Below are 20,193 nucleotides of genomic sequence, written 5' to 3'. Positions count from 1 at the left end.
AGTTTTTATTGGAATTGGCATATCGCAAATCAAACAGTAAACATTATACTTGTAGAACAGTAGCCTCACACCTCCAGAGCTGGGGGCATGACTCCTGCCTCTGCTGTGTGTGTGAAGTTTGCATGTTCTGTGTGGCTGCAGAAACTTCGGTTTCCTCTCACAGTATAAAGATTGATAAAGTGAACTGGCATCTCTGAACTGCCTTTTGCAATTGCAGTGTTTGGCTCAGAGGGTTGGTACCTCTTTTCCTCTCATCTGATAGTTGCTGGTTCAAATCCTAAGGCCAGCAGATTAGTTTCACAGGTCTGACACCTGCTTTCTAGGGATAAAAGCATCTCCTACATTAATGTGATGTAAATGATTTCATGTATGTACCCTGAAATGGCATCAGATCCTGGGTGTTATTGTGTTCTGTGCTTCCTGGGATGGACTCCAGAATCTCTGTGACCCTGTTTGGGATATGCAGTTAGAAGATGGATGGATGAATTAAACTCTAATGAGAAAAAGACAAGTATCTGAATTAATTCTAGTCTTGTTCTGTTGTCATGTAGTAGATGTGTTAGCAATATAAACAATGTAATATCCTGATATGACATGATTATGTATTTCATTTCTTGACACTCAAGGCTGAAACCAAAGCATGGAGCTCATTTTCCTGCTATAACATGTTATCATTAGTATACAGCAGCGTTATTTGCACAGAACAGCAGACTCCAGAACCTCCTGGGAGTAATAGAAAGGCCCAGCAGCCTAACTAGCTGGTCTTTAACAACACAAATCCCACATGTGAATAACTACAGTATATTCTCTAACTGCCTCATATCTGAACTGCCCCCAAAGATACAACATTTGTTTATTACATTTGTAATAAGATAATTTAATCATATGCAGCTCTCAGGGGTGAGAATTAATTTCTACCCATATAGAAATTACTAATTACAAAATCCATCCTTCTAGTCATGTGTGCTAGTCTGGGTCTTTGTGGGGAAATGGCCTGAACCTGTCCTAGCAGGGAAGTCTGCAACCCACCTTTTCCTGGTTTAATCTTTCTGATGACTGTATTCTTGCTCGTTAATTTAGTAAACTGCTGTAGTGATGTGGCTGTTGTTTTTGTGATGAAGACATCTACATTTCTGCAAGCCTATGCATAAGCTCCTTTATTATTGATGCTTGACCCTGCTTATATAAAACAAAAGGTGATGATAGTAATGAGCCAGGTGGGCTAATAAAGGAACAAATGAAGGTGGAAATTTGGGATGGAGCCTCCAAAGCACATACTGGGTGTGCTCCACTGGAAGCTGTGTTTAAGAGCTTAATCTCAGTGAAATGGTCTGATCTCATTATGAGCGTAATTTACAGGTTCTATTGGCAGCCATGTAACTGGTCATCCACTATTAAATGAATTTAAGGCCTGTTAAGTAAATAAATAAAAGGGTGTGTCACACTGCACCTGCACCTGTTTATATAATGAAAATCATCATACTTGTATGTGCAGGTAGGTAAGTTGTATGGCTCTGCAGGTCAGGAATCTGTGCTTATGACTGGATTGTTTGTTGTTTGACCAAAATGCAGGCAGGGTAATAATATCACTACTCGGTTCTTGAGAAAAGCCTTTAATCCCAAAAATCTGCAATAGGGTGCTGGAAAAATGGATGGCCCTGTGATCTGACCCTAAGCTTTACTCTCAGTTTAAATTGCCTAAACTTAAACTACTTCAAATTATGCCTTCATCAATAAGATGTAGTGTTGGCGCAAATGCAAGAAATTTGTTCAATGACTGTACATCCCTTGGAGTTCACTGATATCATCGTTCTGTCAAAAAAGAATAATATGACTTAGCAGTATATTAAAATAGCATTGTTGGTCTTCTAGCTCAGGTGCAGGAAGTGCTAATTACATTCTGCTAATTAGGCCTTTGTTTACTATCAGGAGTTTGGTGGGCTAATTGTACCTTTGAGAATACTGTAACCTTTGTGCTTATCATTGTGAATACACAGTCAACTGAGGTGATATTTGTTTACTGATACACTGTCATGCAGAGGAAAACAGTCATATAATAATAGAATGTTAAGACCTTATTACTGCCTTTAACTCATTAACGTATTGGTATCATTTAAGAATTCACTCAGCACTCATTCACTCAAGTAGCATAAGGACAGTTTATTGAGAAGCTTGAAAGATAAAGTAATAAAGTACAATAAAAATATTAAGAGTTCCACCAGGTAACATGTAATAAATATTTTGTACAATATTTCCTATATATTGTTGATACAGTTACATACAACATATATGACGCTTTAACTACTCAGAAGAAAGAACATTTGTCTGATCACCAAGTGTCCACCTGGTCAGGTCCTGCACATGTAAGATGTACATTCACAAATGCCTTGTCAGCCATCAAACAGAGGGGTCTCAGGCCTCTTTCTCAAACATAGAGACTCCAGGGCCTGACTATTATGCATAATTACAAAAGTATTAAAAGGTACACTATATGGACAAAAGTTTTGGGATACCTGGCCATTAAATCTACAGGAACTTTGATGACATCCCATTCTACATCCATAGCCATCTGTGTGGAGTTGGTCCCTCTCCCCCTGTGCAGCTATGACAGCTGCCACTTTTCTGGGAAGCCATTCCACAAAATTTTCCGTTTTTTTTTTTTTTTTTGCCCATTCATTGAGAAGAGCATTTGTGAGGTCAGGAATTGATGTTGAACGTGAAGGTCTGGCTCACAATATCCATTCTAGTTCATCCCAAAGGTGTCTGTTGGGGTTGAGGTCAGGACTCTGTGTGGGCCAGTTAAGTTCTTCCATTCCAAGCTCACCCAACCATGACTTTATGGACCTTTCTTTGTATACTGGGACACAGTCATGCTGGAGCATGAAAGGGCTTCCCCCAAACTGTTCCTACTAGCAGCTCCATACTATCATCCCTCCTCCACTAAGCTTTACAGTTGCACAATGCAGTCAGGCAGGTAATGTTCTCCTGGCATTTGCCAAACCCAGGTTTATCCATCAGACTGCCAGACAGAGAAGTGTGATTTGTCACTCCACGGAACATATTTACACTGCTCCTGAGCCCAGCTCTACTCCACTCAATCCAACACTTGGAATTATACCTGTGAGGCTTGCATGCAGCTGCTAGGCCATGAAAGCCCATTCCATCAAGCTCCCCGCGCACAGTTTTTGTGATGAGGTTAATACCAGAGGAAATTTGGAAGTTTGGAGTTATTCAGTCAACACTTTGACACACTATGTGCCTCAGCACTGTGTGACCCTGTTTTATTACTTTACATTGTCTACCACTTTGTGGCTGAGTTTCCTAAACATGTACACTTTGCAATAATGCAACTTACAACTGACTGTGGAATATCTAGCAGGGAATAAACTGACGTATTGGAAAGGTGGCATTCTATTGTCACACCCAGCAGGGCAAGGCATACCAATTAAGTGCCAATCAGGGGTTCTACCTACCTCAGGCCTTAAAACCCCACTCGTCCTCACACTCAGTGCAAAGTATTGTGGCCCTTCTTAGAGCCCTACCGAGGACTCCAACCACCTTGTCTGTTGTCTCTCCCGTTCTGTTCCTGCCCTGCCTGTGAGTGCCATGTCTGTCTGATCTGCCCTGTGGGTTTAATGCCAGAGGAAGAGTGGAACTCTGCAGTTATTGAGTCAACAAGGTTTTGGAGACTTTTATGCACTATGTGCCTCAGCACCCTGTTACTTTACCTGGTCTCTTACTTTACCTGGTCTTTTTTGTTGTCCCTAAACGCTTTCACTTTGCAATAATATCACTTACAGTTGACTCTGTAAAATCTAGCAGGGGCAAAAATTCACAAATTGACTTATTGCAAATGTGGCATCCTATGACTGTACCACACTTGAATTCACTGAGCTCTTCAGAACAACCCATTCTTTCACCAATTTTTGTAAACCTGACTGCATGGCAAGGTGCTTGATTTTATACACCTGTGGCAATAGGTCTGAATGAAACACTTGAATTCAATGATTAAGAGGTGTGTCCCAATACTTTTGTCCATATAGTTTTTCCTCTCTTTTGTTGGTCTGTAACTACTGGAAATTCCTGCATTTCCAGTTGCATAGATGTGACAGTATAGTATTGCACTCATCAGACATGGGATACTAGAGAACAACAGCCATCATTTTGAGATAAGGGAATGTAGCTTGCACATGATACAAAGACCCATGATGCAATATTTGTTGCTAACAGTGTAACTTCTGAGCAATGTTCACTGGAGCTAACATTCAATTCATAAAGACACTGTTTTTCAACTTATACTGATGAAACACAGACATGCACTAAACACTAATGATGTGGAGAGTGTTTAATGATTTTCCCTAAGGATAAAGATGACACTTGTGAGATGAAACAAACAATGAGACTGTGCCTCATGCCAATTACCTCTCAATTGACTGTATTCACATCTGACAGGGCGCATGTAATAACAAATTGGCAAATGCAATATTCTCACAGGAATAATTAATTCATCTCCACAGACTTGATTGTAAACAGTCAACACATCATTAGCAGAGCTTCTTGAAAAATGTTACACCTGAGTAGCTGACTTGCATGACAAATGGTGCCTCTAATAGATGCCATTTCCCAATGTGGAGAACCAAAGGTGATGAAACTGTTCTGTCTGCTGCTGCACTGTCATAAAATGAAATCTAAGGGGACAATGATACTTCACTTTTCTCTTATTTGTGGTTTTAGTTTTGTTTTGGTCTTTATTTTCATTTCATATTTCTATAATAATATACTATAAAATGTATATGCAAATGTGAATTAATACCATTATTGTTACTCTGATTTCCATAAGGAACAAAAGTTTTGAAGTTATGTATTATATTAAGTGGACTATGTTTGTGTGTTATTTTAAGACTGATTTAGACTGATGGTTTATGGGTTATGGTAAATGGGGGGTAGGCACATTTTGTACTTCTTGGGAGTAATAATAAGGTAGTATATCAATAATGATAATTCATTGATTGAGCTTCCCACCAGTTATTCAGCAATAATGTGCTGCTTTGTTTGATTCTTTATGTGTGTTTATGTGTGTATATATACTATATGCCTAGCCAACAAACTTCAAAACAAGAAATGATTTGCAGTAGTTTGTACAGCTAAATAAAATGATGATAAACAGCTTCTACTTGCACTAGCACTGGCTAGTACTGTTTTCTCAAATCTCTAGGGCTGGAGGTTTGGATCCCATTTCTCCCATGTGTATCTATTTATCTCCCCCAGTCCAAAGACACACAGTTAGGCTAACTGGCCTCTCTAGTTTGCAAACAAAGTTGGATTATTGTCTGTTAGTGTGCCCTGTGATGGGCAGACCTACCATCTAGGCTGAACCCCAACATTGCACCCTATTCCTGTTGGCTCTGACCAGAATAGGCAGCTAGAAGGACAAATGGACAATAAACAGCAATTTCTTTTTCACTCCTGAGAGTGGAGAGCAGTATATGATTTAATTATTAGCTCATTATAAAATTAATAAACAAATGTTGTAGCTTTGGGGGCAGTTCAGATATGAGGTAGTTAGAGAATCTAATTATTTACATGTGGGATTTGTGTTGTTAAAGACCAGCTAGTTAGGCTGCTGGGCCATTTTATTACTCCCAGGAGGTCCTAGAGTCTGCTGTTCTGTGCAAATAACACTGCTTGATACCAATGATATGTTATGGAAGGAAAATTGGCTACATGCTTTGTTTCAGCCTTAAGTGTCATGAAATGAAACATATAACCTTTTCATGTCAGGGTATTACCTGGTGTGAACTGCTAGTAATTTACTATATGAGACAATGGAAATCTTTAAATGTATTTTTCTCATCACAGCTGTCACAGTACTAGAATTACGTCAGCTGTATTTACTTTACTTCCTATTGTTCTTTCTTTACGTCCTACTGTTTATCTGGTACAGAAACATGCTACTTTCATAAAAATCTACATAAATGGTTTAAATAAACAATTTTTGCTGTTCCCTCAATATACTGGGTAAATATACCATGACATCTTGTATTTTTATCAGTGATCTGAAGAATGATCAGTTATGATTTGTGAAATTTAATAATAGTCAGACTTACTTTTTGATTCACAATTAAGCATAATATTCAGGCCCTGGAATCTCTAAGTCTGCGAAAGAAACCTGAGACCTATCTGTTTGATGGCTGACAAGGCAGGTCTTGACCAGCTGGACATTTGATGATCTTGTGGATGTTCTCTTTTTTGAGCAGTTACTGTATCATATTTTTGTGTAATCAGTGGGGAGTATTTTTTTAATTCTAAAAATGGGCAGATTGTCAACAATATGTAAGTGTAGGGTATGCATTTGATCGGAGCACTGTATGTTACCTGGTGGGACTCCGTGTCTCAACATTTTTCTTGTCCTTTGTTACATTGTCCTTTTGAGCCTCTCTATGAACTGTCCTTACTCTACTTTTGTGTGAATTCTTAAACAGTTCCAATACATTAATGGGGTAAAGGTAGTAAGGCCTTCTTATTCTCTTACTGTATGTGTGTTTTTCTCTGTGTGACAGTGTATTAGTAAACAAGGTCACCTCAACTGACTATGTATTCACAATGATAAGCACAAAGGTTACAATATTCTCAAAGGTACAGTTAGTCCATCAAACTCCTGACAGTAAACAAATGCCTAATTAGCAGAATGTAATTAAGCACTTCCCACACCTGAGTTAGGAAACCAACAGTGAGCAACAATGCTATTTTAAACTATTGCTTAGTCACTGATGTCAGTGAACTCCAAGAGACGTACAGTTATCGAACCAGTTTCTTGAATGTGCACCAACACTACATATTTCTAATGAAGGCATGATTTATAATTTGAAGCTTTATGTAACTTAAGTTTAGGCAGTTTCAACTGAGAATAAACACTGGGGTCAGATCACAGGGTCAGCCATTTTTCCAGCACCCTGTAATAGATTTTTGGGATTAAAGGCCTCTCGGGCTCAATAGTGATATTATGACCCGTCCAAACATCCACCCATCCATCCATTTTCTGAAACCCAGAGTCCAGAGTCTATCCTGGAAGCTACGGGTGCAAGGCAGTGATATTATTGAACATCAGATACACCAGACATAAGCACAGATTCCTAGCCTGAACCTAGCAGAGCCATACAACTTACCTTTAAATGCATGCAGACCCAAATGCACATACAGGTATGGTGATTTTCATTATAGAAACAAGTGAAGCTGCAGTGCAGAGCAGTGACACACCCTTAACTTTATTTAACAGTGGATGACCAGTTACATGGCTGCCAACAGAATCTGTAAATTAAGGTCACGTCAAAAACAGACCATTTCACTGAAGCTGTATTTAATTGAGATTAAGCTTCCAGTGGAGCAAAACCAAAACGTGTTTAGTAGGTTCCATCCAAAATATAAAGCTAAAAAGTGATATTCCCCAATCAAATGAGATTTCAGAGGCCTGCACAGGCCTGGAGATGTGCAGATATCACAAAAATGTAGCCACATTTCTATGGACTGACCACATAAGATTACTAAATTAACAAGAACACAATCATTAAGAACATTAAACCAGGATAAGTGCTGCAAACATATTTTTGTTGAAACACACTGAAGTGATACATGGTATGGAGCCCAAGAAAGGTTATTCAGGGCAACTGGACTTATTTAGTTCTTTGAAAATGTTTCACCCTTCAATCCAAAGTGTTTTCTCAATTCTGACTGTAGCAGGTTTATAAATCCTGCGGAGCCCTCAAGTCATTGATACTTGATGGTCACTTGATGGTTATTGTTTCCCCTGGCTTCTGTTACGCCTCAGCTTAACAGCTTCCATGTACACTCACCTAAAGGATTATTAGGAACACCATACTAATACGGTGTTTGACCCCCTTTCGCCTTCAGAACTGCCTTAATTCTACGTGGCATTGATTCAACAAGGTGCTGAAAGCATTCTTTAGAAATGTTGGCCCATATTGATAGGATAGCATCTTGCAGTTGATGGAGATTTGTGGGATGCACATCCAGGGCACGAAGCTTCCGTTCCACCACATCCCAAAGATGCTCTATTGGGTTGAGATCTGGTGACTGTGGGGGGCATTTTAGTACAGTGAACTCATTGTCATGTTCAAGAAACCAATTTGAAATGATTCGAGCTTTGTGACATGGTGCATTATCGAATTATGATTGGTTGCTCTTGGCATTCAGGTCCATCTTTGACTACCCTATTTGTGGCACTGCTGCATGAGAGAGGTTGATACAGTTAATGCAGGGCTGGCAATCAGCTGCCAACTATTCCCGAAAATGTTTAATATCCCCTGAATAGGTTTTCCTGGGATCCCCAGTACCGTCTGGGTCATAGGGGAGAAGTATACTGGGATCCTACTCCTGCTGATGTCCCAGCAGTCGACCCCTGGTTCCACTCATCAGAGGCAATCTGGAGATGTGGCCACAACTCCATCAGTTCTGCTATTAAGTGCTTATGGCACCTGGCTGACTAGCAGAGGCGCAACATAATGGAATATCAAAAAAGGCACCCTGTGTGCCTTTCCACCTTGAATCTCAAACTTCCATCTAAAACTGCCTTCATGGTTTGTAGGCCCATTTTGTATAATTTGTCGTGTCAACCCTGTTGACTTACTGGTCAAAACTCCCCTCCCAGTACCAGATCTCTCATATGTTTCCCTCCTCAAACCAATAATCTAGGGACTCATGGCGGGTGTCTTTCCAGTGGGGGTACTGCCGCATGCTCTGGAGATAGGAGGGGCCCCAACTCACCACATTCAGGTCCTTCTCGACTCCCAGTGCCACCAGGACTATTTCGAGTATCTGGTTGACTGTGAGGGATATGGCAGAGGAACAGAGTTGGGTCCCAGCTTGCAATGTGCTAGACTATTGATCTTATCAGCCCACTCTGGTCACCCTCCTAAGTTTTGGGGTCCTACTGGCTGGGGGGTACTGTCACGGCAGCGCTCTCACTTTGGCCCTGTGAATCCCCAGACTACAAGCTGGGGCTTTGTGTTTCCCGTTTGTGTTTCCTCAATTCATATTTCTTTAGATACGTTGTTCAGTTTACTTAACTGATTCACTGATTTATTAATTAGTTTAGAGCTCTGTACCTTTGTTACTTGCCAGTAGCCCATGGTGAGATCCAGCTCATCAGCTCTGGGCATCAGATGGCTATGGAACAGAAACATCTCATTCAGCTTCTGGAAATCATTACAGAGCCATAGAGTTCCCTTTCCTACCTGACACTCTGGAGCCAGGCCACAGGATTTGTGACTGGCCTCTCTCCCCCAACAAGGACTTTTACCTTTACCTAGGGTGGACAGTGTATTGTGTACCTAAAAATATTGAGGCTTGGTTTTTGGTTCATATTACCCAGCCCTACATGCGTTGCCACCCCACGTGGCACACCGTGAAAATGTTGGGCCTGTCCATCAGATTTGTTCTGGTGTCGGCACTGGCAACGCTGTGCATATATGCGTTCTTTTATTAACTTTTCTTTTTTTATTGTATACAATAGTAGTCACCATGAACACTATGTGTGATCTTACTTGCAGGTGTTTGTGTAAGAGAGGAAATTGCTAGCTTTCGTGGGAATTGTCAGATGCATTTAGTCCCTTAAGACTGGTATGACATGCCTCTTGTCATAGGATGTAGTCCTTAAATACTGCAAACAAATCTAGCCGTGTATGAGTGTAGTGTTTCAGCGTGTTTACAGGTAAGGGAAATCCTCAAAACTCAAACAAATGCATTAAATACATAAAAATAGGAAAGTGCTCTGACCTATTCTTTATGTATGTAAAAAATTCATAATTGCATAATTGCTAATATGGGTTTTAAAATCTTTATTTTCATTTGGCTATTAGCAAAAGAAAATGGAATATATTATGAATATTTTCTCATGTGTGTTCTCTTCCTTTCACATTTTACAGTGTGCCTCGTTTTCATCTGGACATGCCATCTTCTAATATTACCTCCATAACAGAGTTTGTTGTACTAGGGTTCCCAGGACTTCAGCCTGGGTACAATGGACCTGTCTCAGCCCTTATGTTCTTTGTCTTTCTGGCCATTATAGCAGGTAATAGTTTCATATTAATTTTGGTGTCCAAGGAGAGATGCCTCCAAAAGCCCTCTTATCTCATATACTGTAACCTGGCCATTTCAGACATTGCTTTCGCCACCACTACCCTGCCAAAAATGATTGCCCGGTATTGGGCTGAAGCTAAGACTGTATCCTTCACTGCCTGCTTCTTGCAAATGTTCTTGGTTCATTTTTTGGGGTCTGTAAATTCAGTTTTATTAATGATAATGGCTCTTGATCGCTATGTTGCCATATGTAACCCTCTCAGATATCATGTGTTCATTAAGAACTCCACCATTCTGGCCCTGTGTGGCCTGGCTTGGCTCATATGTCTTTTCTTAATGGCTTTGCTTGTATATCAGGCCGTCTCTTTGCCCTACTGCAGCTCAAATGTCATCGTACAGTGTTACTGTGACCATATCGGTATAACCAGACTAGCGTGTGAAAATGTAAAGGAGGTTCAACTGACAGCTTTCATTGTAGCCATGACAATACTGCTATGTCCACTTGCTTTCATAATATTTTCTTACATCTCAATCATTATATCAGTCTTCAAAATTGCAGACTCAGAGGGACGATACAAAACCTTCTCCACCTGCAGTCCACAGCTATTCATCATAGGCCTCTATTACCTCCCCCGGTGTTTCGTTTACATCGCAAACAACATAAACCTGACGATCAGCACAGATTTCCGTATCCTGATGATCATGCTGTACAGCCTCTTTCCTCCCATGGTGAACCCTCTGATATACTGCTTCAGAACCAAGGAAATCAAGGATACTTTAGTCAGGAGATGGAAAATCAGAAAGGTTGGGACTGTAGCTGGCATACCTGTCAAGTTTTGGATTCGAAAATAAGGGAAATTTTCCGGCACCCACCGCGAGCCACCCCACCACCCCAACCAAGCTCCAGTATCCCTTACATTTTAAGACAGGTGTACAAGAAATCTAAAATAACCACCTGTCATTTACATTTTATTTTCATTACACATTTTCCTTTAATTTCTCATGTTCACTCATGTGGCTCTCTGGCATTCACTAATGACTTATTATACAGATTTGTTGCAGACTTTGTATCCTTGTTGAAGTCGTCACAGAAGGTGAAAGTAACGTTGTTTTTGGCACACAGAATTGCCATTTTAACCTCCGCATTTATGACCTGGTTAATGTTGTAAATGACCTGCAGACCTGCAGGTGGCAGTTCTCATGAGGCTACTGGCAGTTCAGTTTGGAGAAGCAGAGGAATTTTTTCTAAATGATATTATAATACAGGAGATTTACGGGAAAATACTAATACAGGAGGATGGCGGGAAAGAGGGGTAAAATATGGTAGTTTCCTGGCCAAAATGGGAGACTTGACAGCTATGGTAGCTGGCCATAGCTAAGACATAGCACTTAGCTGTGTTGTGAATACATAAAACTATGCAGTATCTCTTTAGTATGAAAATGTAGTGAAATGGTGTTTTTCTTCAGACTTTTAACTGTCAATCACAGCCTTGTACCTTTTGTGAAAATATGCTTAATTTTAAATTATTTTTTGCTGTATCATTTGTGAGTTTGTTGCTCTACTTTTTTACAGTGTCTTTTACATAAACCATAAGGACTCACACTAACCCTAATTCCTCATTTGATAGTGTATAAAAAAGATCAACAACAAAAACTCATTCTGTGTGTGTTCAGAAAGCCTGACAACACAAGAAAAATGCGGACAATATTTGTCATAGAAAATAAGCAAACAACTTTATTTTCCCCTGTAATGCAATTGCCCTGAAACGATTTCTATTTGTGTTTTCTGTTCAGCAATTCATGCTTTGGATGTTATCAAAGAGAGAAGCCACAGATGGCATATAAAGCACCTTCCATAAATGATTAAGTGATCTTGTTTATGCTTCAAATGAAACCCCTTTAACTCAGTTCTATCTCAATATGCAATAATGGTTGAACTCATTATAAACAGCCCTGTCAAATGTGTGTGTGTGATCCTACACTCCTTTTATTTAAATACGTACATGTTTTATGTATGTATGATTGCATTTCAGAAAATAAACTGCACCTGTTGAAAAAGGTTAAAAACACAATTTTCGTCAGTATCACTTTCTAAGCATCAGCACACCAGGTGAATAGTTACAAAATTGAAGGTTCAGGATAGACTGAATAGAGCTGCATTTGATTGAAATTAGCAACCAGTGGAAAATGTTTAGGACTACAGCATAATGAATAATTTACCATGCACTATAATATTTATAGCAATGACTAATATATAATCAAGTCTGACATGTTGTGTGTGTGTGTGGGGGGGGGGGGTTTCAGTTTAGAGTTTACAGTTTAGAGTATACAGAGATGCTTAGAGTTCCAGATCTTGCGGCAAATTATCTGTGGGTATTTGCCCAAAGCATTGAGGTACCCAGGCATGGGGTGGAGGAATGAAATTTGCAGTGGGATTCATACTGATACTGATGTGACAGGTATGCGAGTATAGATATGTTAGCATATATGGCAGCATTAGTACTGTTCATTCATTATAGGAAGGCATGGGAATGCTGGAAAATCTTGTGCCTTTTTAAATAATTAATGCCTGAATCATGTTATCAGGTAAAGTACACGTCAGTATATCCTGAGATGATTGCAGGGTGGTTTAACAGAGCCAAGCATCTTCAATGATGCAGTCTGTTAACTCACACCAATATCATGATATACATCCCAACTGGCCTTTGGTTTTCTGTCCTGTCCTTTATAAGAACATAAGAACATAAGAACTATACAAATGAGAGGAGGCCATTCGGCCCATCGAGCTCGCTTGGGGAGAACTTAACTAATAGCTCAGAGTTGTTAAAATCTTATCTAGCTCTGATTTAAAGGAACCCAAGGATTCAGCTTGTCTCTTCCCTGTTTGGGCAGTAGGTGTTGATGACCATCCCACCCTCTGCCTTTGAGTCCTTTACCCTTGTGCGTTTCTTCCTGCTCCTGGACTTTGGCGTAGCTCTGTGTTTGTTATGTTGACTGGTTTCTGAGTTCTGTTCTCTTTATTACCCATTTTCCTTTGTAGGTCTTTTTATGGTTCTGTTAATAGTGTTTTATCACTGTTTAATTTTGACCTCACGTGGTCCTTTGTTTTGTAGTTTATCCAACTATGTTCTGTTTCATTAATAAAGCCCTTGTTGTCTCTTGGGACCGCAAGTGGATTGTCACCTCATTTCTGCCCTTTATCCAGCACCATGGAGCAGTTTTCGGGGTTAAAGGCCACACTCTTGCCGGCCACAGAATTTGAACCAGAGACATAAGAACATAAGAACATAAGAACTATACAAACGAGAGGAGGCCATTCGGCCCATCGAGCTCGCTTGGGGAGAACTTAACTAATAGCTCAGAGTTGTTAAAATCTTATCTAGCTCTGATTTAAAGGAACCCAAGGATTCAGCTTGCACTACGTTATCAGGAAGACTATTCCATACTCTGACTACACGCTGTGTAAAGAAGTGCTTCCTTAAATCCAGTTTGAAATGTTCTCCCGCTAATTTCCACCTATGGCCACGAGTTCTTGTATTTGAACTAATGCTGAAGTAACTATTCGGTTGAACAGCATCCAAACCTGTTAGAATCTTATAGACCTGGATCATGTCCCCCCTCAGTCTCCTTTGCTTGAGGCTGAACAGATTTAGCTCAAATAACCTTTCCTCGTATGACATTCCTCTAAGACCAGGAATCATTCTTGTGGCCCTACGCTGCACCTTTTCTAAGGCCGCTATGTCCTTTTTAAGATATGGTGACCAAACCTGTACACAATATTCTAGGTGAGGTCTCACCAAGGAATTGTATAATCTTAGCATTACCTCCCTTGACTTAAACTCCACACACCTGGAGATATACCCCAACATCCTATTGGCCTTTTTTATTGCTTCCCCACACTGGCGAGAATGAGACATGGAAGCATCAACATACACACCAAGGTCTTTCTCATAATCAGCTACCTTTATTTCAGTAGGTCCCATAAAATACCTGTACTTTATATTTCTGCTCCCTACATGGAGTACCTTACATTTGTCTATGTTAAATTTCATCTGCCAGGTGTCAGCCCAGTCACTAATTAAATTAAGATCCCGCTGTAGCTGCTGAGCCGCTAGTTCAGTATCTGCTACACCACCCACCTTGGTGTCATCTGCAAATTTCACCAGTTTACTAACTGACCTTCCAGTCAGACCCACACACCACCCATACCAGATACCCATACCTTCAACCAATGTTGAAGATGACAATTTTTTTAATGTTTATCATGTGAACAAGCAAAACAAACAAAAAGCTTGAAATAATTTCATATGGGTTTTAACTGCTTGTGACAAGCTGTGCTATGTATTTATTGTAAATGAATAAACCCTAGCACTTTTTACACTGTACATTATATTGAAAAGTCTGTGATACTGAATAGAAATACATAAAAATAGGAAATGTGTTATATTGAATGTGTTATATTGAAAAGAAAGTGTGGCCTTTACAAAGTCATCATTACAGGTGAAATTATTGATGCTTCAGAGAATCCTCATATGACCCATTTCCCTTTAGATGGAAATATATATAAGAGGTGTCAATCATTACGTAAGGCAATAATACAAAGCATTTAAATACCGGGTACTAAACAGAGAGGTCTGCAGACTCATTTGTGTGTGTGATCCATAACTCTAGCAGCTCTGCGTTTCTGCAGGTAAGGGAAATATTTGATTCCCCTAAAATGGGGTTGAGGTTTGTATAGATCATGGCCTGACCGTAAGTAGAAATGTACTGTACATCTAATCTAGTAATACTAGTTTGTATCCTTGTGCTGGATCTGCACTCAAGCAGTTTTTATAAATTTTAGTTTCTATGATACAGATATATGAGCATAATACAATGTAATGTCTGATATGTGTTTATATATTTATATAATGCTAAAATTGAGTATTTATGTACAGAATACATTATGCCAAACTGCTAAGTAAGCAATGAAAGTTTCTTAAACATTAAGGTTACGTAGTTCACCAGAATTCATAGAATTTCCAGCCAGTATAATGTGACCATTAGTTGACAAAGAGGCTTAATTAACTGCAGTATTATATTTCTATTACATTTGTTATCTGTTATTATATTTGTTTCTATTTTAATTATTTTGTACTTCTAACAACATTAACTTAATGATTCTTCATATATAATAATTCTGTATTTCAGTACCAGAATTTATTTTAAAAGATTGTTTGCATCTTGAATCTTAAAACCCTGAAAGACAATGTTTCAACATATTAATACTGTTTTTTTGTTTATCCCATTGACAGTTTTCAGGGAACACTGGTGTCAGCTGGTCATGTCATACCAGTATTCCAATGCAACCAAAGTCACAGAGTTTATACTCACTGGGTTTCCAGGACTTCAACCCAGTTACTTTGGATTCATATCTGTGGTTTTACTATTTGTTTACCTGGCCATTGTAGGAGGCAACAGCTTTATTTTTACTGTTATTGTCATAGAGAGAAGTCTTCAAAAACCCACTTATCTCCTGTATTGCAACCTGGCTGTGTCAGACCTAATCTTTGCCACCACCACCTTGCCCAAAGTTATTTCCCGGTACTTGGCAGAGGACAAGATCATCTCTTTCCCTGCCTGTTTTTTACAGATGTTTATTATACATTTATTAGGACACTGCAATTCACTGCTGATGATGATAATGGCTCTTGATCGTTATGTTGCCATATGCAACCCCCTCAGATACCAAATGCTTATTAAAAATTCCACCATTCTGACCCTGTGCAGCATATCCTGGCTATTTTCATTTATGTGGATGGTCATCATACTTATTCGCTCAGTCACTTTGCCCTACTGCAACTCTAACATCATTGTACAGTGCTACTGTGACCATTTCCAGATAACCAACCTAGCATGTGTCAATGTAAATAATGTTCAAATGACAGCTTTTGTTGAAGCCATGATTATATTGTTAGGTCCACTTGCTTTTATAATATTTTCTTACATCTCAATCATTATCTCAGTTTTAAAAATTGCAGACTCAGAGGGACGGCACAAAACCTTCTCCACCTGCAGTCCACAGCTATTCATCATAGGCCTCTATTACCTCCCCCGGTGTTTCGTTTATATTGCAAACACCATAAACCTGAAGATCAGCACAGATGTGCGCATCCTGATGATCATGCTGTACAGCCTCTTTCCCCCCATTGTGAACCCTCTGATATACTGCTTCAAAACCAAAGAAATTAAGGATACTTTGGTCAGAAGGTTAAAAATCAGAAAGGTTGGGACTATAGCTGGCCATACCTAAGATAAGGTAATTAGCTATATTGTAAGTTGATGCAGTAAGTAAATGCAAGATAGTATGAAAATATAGCGCAATGTTTTTTTTCTTCAGGTGTTTGTTAATTATTAAGTTCACTAATCCAGTACTTTTGTGGAAAGATGTATAAATTGGAATTATTTTCAGCTGCCGTGTCTTTGGTAGTGTTTTCGTTTTGTCTTGTATTGAGATTTTTACCTGTATCATGACCTATCAAACCTGAGAATTTTTTTCCTGCTCAGTGCAAACAGAAGTGCAAAGAAAATTCAACATGAGTTTCTACAGGGTAAAAATAAACATTCACAGCAAAAACCCATTCTGTGTGTTCGTAAAACTAGACAGTGCAAGAGAAATGTGGGCAGTACCTGTAACAGGAAATATCCATGCAACGTTATTTCTCTCTGTAGTACAATCACTTTGAAAGCATTTCTGTTAACCCTAGTATTCCTGAAGTCTGCGAAAGTTAAGAAGAAGAAGTTAAATGACAAATTTAGTGTGCCATTATAATTACCCTGACGTAACATAAGCACGATATATGCATTATAAATTTGTCACAAAAGTAAGAACGAAATAATGGTAGTTTGAACTAACATGTTAAAGAATGTAAGTTGAAATTCATCAGCCATTATAAAAAATGCCACAGTGCACTTTGGACATAAGCACTTCATGTGCTGCCTGTGAAAAAGACTGCAGTTCAAATACATAAAACATGGTACAAAAATAAGACGTGTGCATGCATGTGTGCTTTTGCGTGAGCACTACATTTAAGTGATTATATTCGCAATAATCAGTGTTTGTAACATTTGTAACAATCTATGTAAATTTATTATTGAGTTCTAAAAGTTACTGTGGTGTATTGGCACCAGAGAAGAGGCAGACCCCGTAATGCGGGAGAAGGGTCTATTGGAAAAAAAGCCGAGTGCACCAAAAAGCAAAGGGGAAATCCAAGCAAGTAGTCGGGTCGATCGCAGGAGGTCTAAAGCCGGAAAGATCAGTCCTACAGGCAGAGATGGGATGTGGAGACGATGGGACAGGAGAGAGGATGCAGGTAGACCGGGCAGGCATGGCAGGCAGGACCGGGCAGGGAGGCAGGATCGACCAGGGAAGCAGAGCAGGCGAGACAGTAGGGCATGACAAGGCAGGCAGGGCAAGCGGGGAAGACACGAGACAAAGAAAAGCTCAGTAGATGTCATAACCATGGCAACAATACTTTGCAACTTGCAGAAGTTCACTTTGGGTTTAAATAGTGTGGTGGAATTGTGGCAAATGCTAGCCACTGTGCTGCCCCGCCCCTGTGGGGGTGACAGTTATGGCTATAAGACACTTTATGTGAGCCATTATAATTACCCTGACATGACATAAATGCAGTGGCGGGCCGTGAATTTCAAACCTAGGCCTTCAGTGGTGTCCTTCCTGAATTTATCCACTTCTTAATACAGTGGAAGCCATTTACAGTATAGTGATTACATCTGTCTAGGTGAAACTGATCACTATAGGTGGATAATCATTATAACCGTTTTTTCCTTTTTTCTTTCTGTCTTGGGCAGATTACCATCCAATTGACATTTATTACACGAATATAAGGTAATTAAACAGACAGCGTCGCTATTTAGTGAATTTTATTGACACTTTCAAAATAGAGTACAGCTGTTTCAAACGCTTTTCAAATTACAGTACTATACAAATTAAATTACTGAACTGTTTACAGTCGTAGCTAAAAGTTTGGAGAATGACACAAATACAGTGGTACCTCATTAAAAAAGTCGAACCAACCAGTTTGAAAAAAAAATGACCTATAACTCGATCTGAATCTCAGAAGTCAAATCGTGAACGCCGACCTAAGATAACTTGTACGTGCGGGGAAATGAGTCACGCGGCATATCTCTCAGCGGAAACAAAGGGTAAAGCTTCAGTCTCAGCCTCACATTCGCTGTGATAACATCGTGCATGTTTACACTAGCTGAATACATATATTTAGACAGTAAAAATACATTTAGACAATGATAGTGTCACACCCAGCTCCGTCCGATCCTCGGGTGTGCCATGCCCACCTCGTTACCTCGTGTGATTCCCGGATTGTCAACACCTGTGCCTTGTTTCGTTTGCTCTTTCCTGTGTATTTAGTCTACGTCTGAGTACGTCTCGTCAGATCCGTCATTGTGGTGTCATGCTGTGTCTTGTTTGCCTGTTGTCAGCCCCGAATAAAACCCCTTTCGAGTATTCCCGGCTTACTCTGCTGCTTCCCCGCTCGCCTGCTTGCCGAAGTGTGACAGATGGACAGTAACAGTAATTATTATTATTATATAATAAAATACATTTAAAAATAAAGATTACTTTAATATTAATAATAAACCATTAATACATTTAATTATAATAATATTGAACGGAGACAAAGGCGCAGACGTCAGGGTATCAGGGAATACGGGGTTTAATTACAAGTAAGGCAGGCAAAACGCAGAAGGAAAATACAATGACCGGACTGGGGAAACAAACTGAAACACGGACTAAATACAGAGGACTAATGACAACAATCAGAAATAGCTGATCACACGGGGATTCCACACAGGGTTAACGAGGGGGTGTGGCACACGGAAGGAGCGGACGATCTGAGCATGACACATTGTGTAAAGTTAAAAAAAACATTGTTTAGATACATTTCTTTTCTTACTTAAAAATTACTGTTTTGATAAATGTGCTTAGATGTGTTTAGTGCAGTATATGCTTTTCTTGTTTTGTCCGGTTCATTTTGTGTTTAAATGCTAAAAAAAAACATATTTCAGTGTAATTTTTTCGGGGCCGGGAACCAATTAATTGGTTTTCCATTATTTCTTATGAGGAAAAGTCGATCAGAACTCTAACTTTTTAGGATTTGATCCAGAGTTCTGAATGGATTAAATTCGAGTTCTGAGGTACCACTGTATTAATTTTCGCAAAGTTTGCTTCAGTGTTTGTAGATCTTTTTGCCATGTTTCTATGGTATACTGAAGTATTACAAGCATTTCATAAGTGTCAAAGGCTTTTACTGACAAATACATTTAGTTTACGCAACTACCCTGCCATACTGTCAATCAACTTCTGGGCTGAATCTTGATTGATGGCAGCCCATTCTTGCATAATCAATGCTTGGAGTTTGTCAGAATTTGTGGGTTTTTGTTTGTCCACCCGCCACTTTAGGATTTACCACAAGTTTTATGGGATTAAGATCTGGGGAGTTTCCTGGCCATGGACCCAAAATGTTGATGCTTTGTTCCTTGAGCTAAGTTATCATTTTTGCCTTATGGCATGGAGCTCCATCATGCTGGAAAAGGTATTGTTTGTCACCAAACTGTTCTTGGCTGGCTGGGGGAAGTTGTTCTGGGAGGATGTTTTGGTACCATTCTTTATTCATGGCTGTGTCCTTAGGCAATATTGCGAGTGAGCCCACTCCCTTGGTTGAGAAGCAGCCCCACGCATGAATGGTCTCAGGATGCTTTACTATTGGCATGACACAGGACTGATGGTAGCACTCACCTTTTTTTCTCCAACAATGATATGATATTTTTCTTGGGGAAAAGTGGCTTCTTTGCTGCCCTTCTTGACACAAGGCCATCCTCCAAAAGTCTTCACCTCACTGCACATGCAGATGCACTGACACCTGCCTGCTGCCATTCCTGAGCAAGCTCTGCACTGGTGCTGCCCCAATCCCACAGCTGAATCAACTGTAGGAGATGGTCCTGGTGATTGCTGGACTTTCCTGGGTGTCCTGAAGCCTTCTTCATAACAATCGAACCTCTCTCCTTGATATTCTTGATGAT

General features: G+C 39.7%; 2 protein-coding genes across 2 annotated transcripts; both read left to right on the top strand.

Moving 5' to 3' along the window:
• Positions 1-1,256: 1,256 nt before the first annotated feature.
• Positions 1,257-10,947, top strand: LOC140579231 (olfactory receptor 52E8-like). Its single transcript, XM_072701635.1, has 3 exons — positions 1,257-1,281; positions 9,995-10,087; positions 10,175-10,947. The coding sequence occupies exons 1-3, from the start codon at positions 1,257-1,259 to the stop codon at positions 10,945-10,947; spliced, it is 891 nt and encodes a 296-aa protein (XP_072557736.1).
• A 1,724-nt stretch (positions 10,948-12,671) lies between these two features.
• On the top strand, positions 12,672-16,906 carry LOC111837888 (olfactory receptor 2AT4-like). The gene is made up of 3 exons (XM_023800337.2): positions 12,672-12,681; positions 15,390-16,336; positions 16,853-16,906. The coding sequence occupies exons 1-3, from the start codon at positions 12,672-12,674 to the stop codon at positions 16,904-16,906; spliced, it is 1,011 nt and encodes a 336-aa protein (XP_023656105.2).
• Positions 16,907-20,193: the final 3,287 nt, after the last annotated feature.

The sequence above is a fragment of the Paramormyrops kingsleyae genome, chromosome 17 (genome assembly GCF_048594095.1).
Source record: "Paramormyrops kingsleyae isolate MSU_618 chromosome 17, PKINGS_0.4, whole genome shotgun sequence".
NCBI classification, from domain to species: Eukaryota; Metazoa; Chordata; class Actinopteri; order Osteoglossiformes; family Mormyridae; genus Paramormyrops; species Paramormyrops kingsleyae.
The sequence above is the reverse complement of the archived record's forward strand: the minus strand, read 5'-3'. Positions and strand labels throughout refer to the sequence as shown.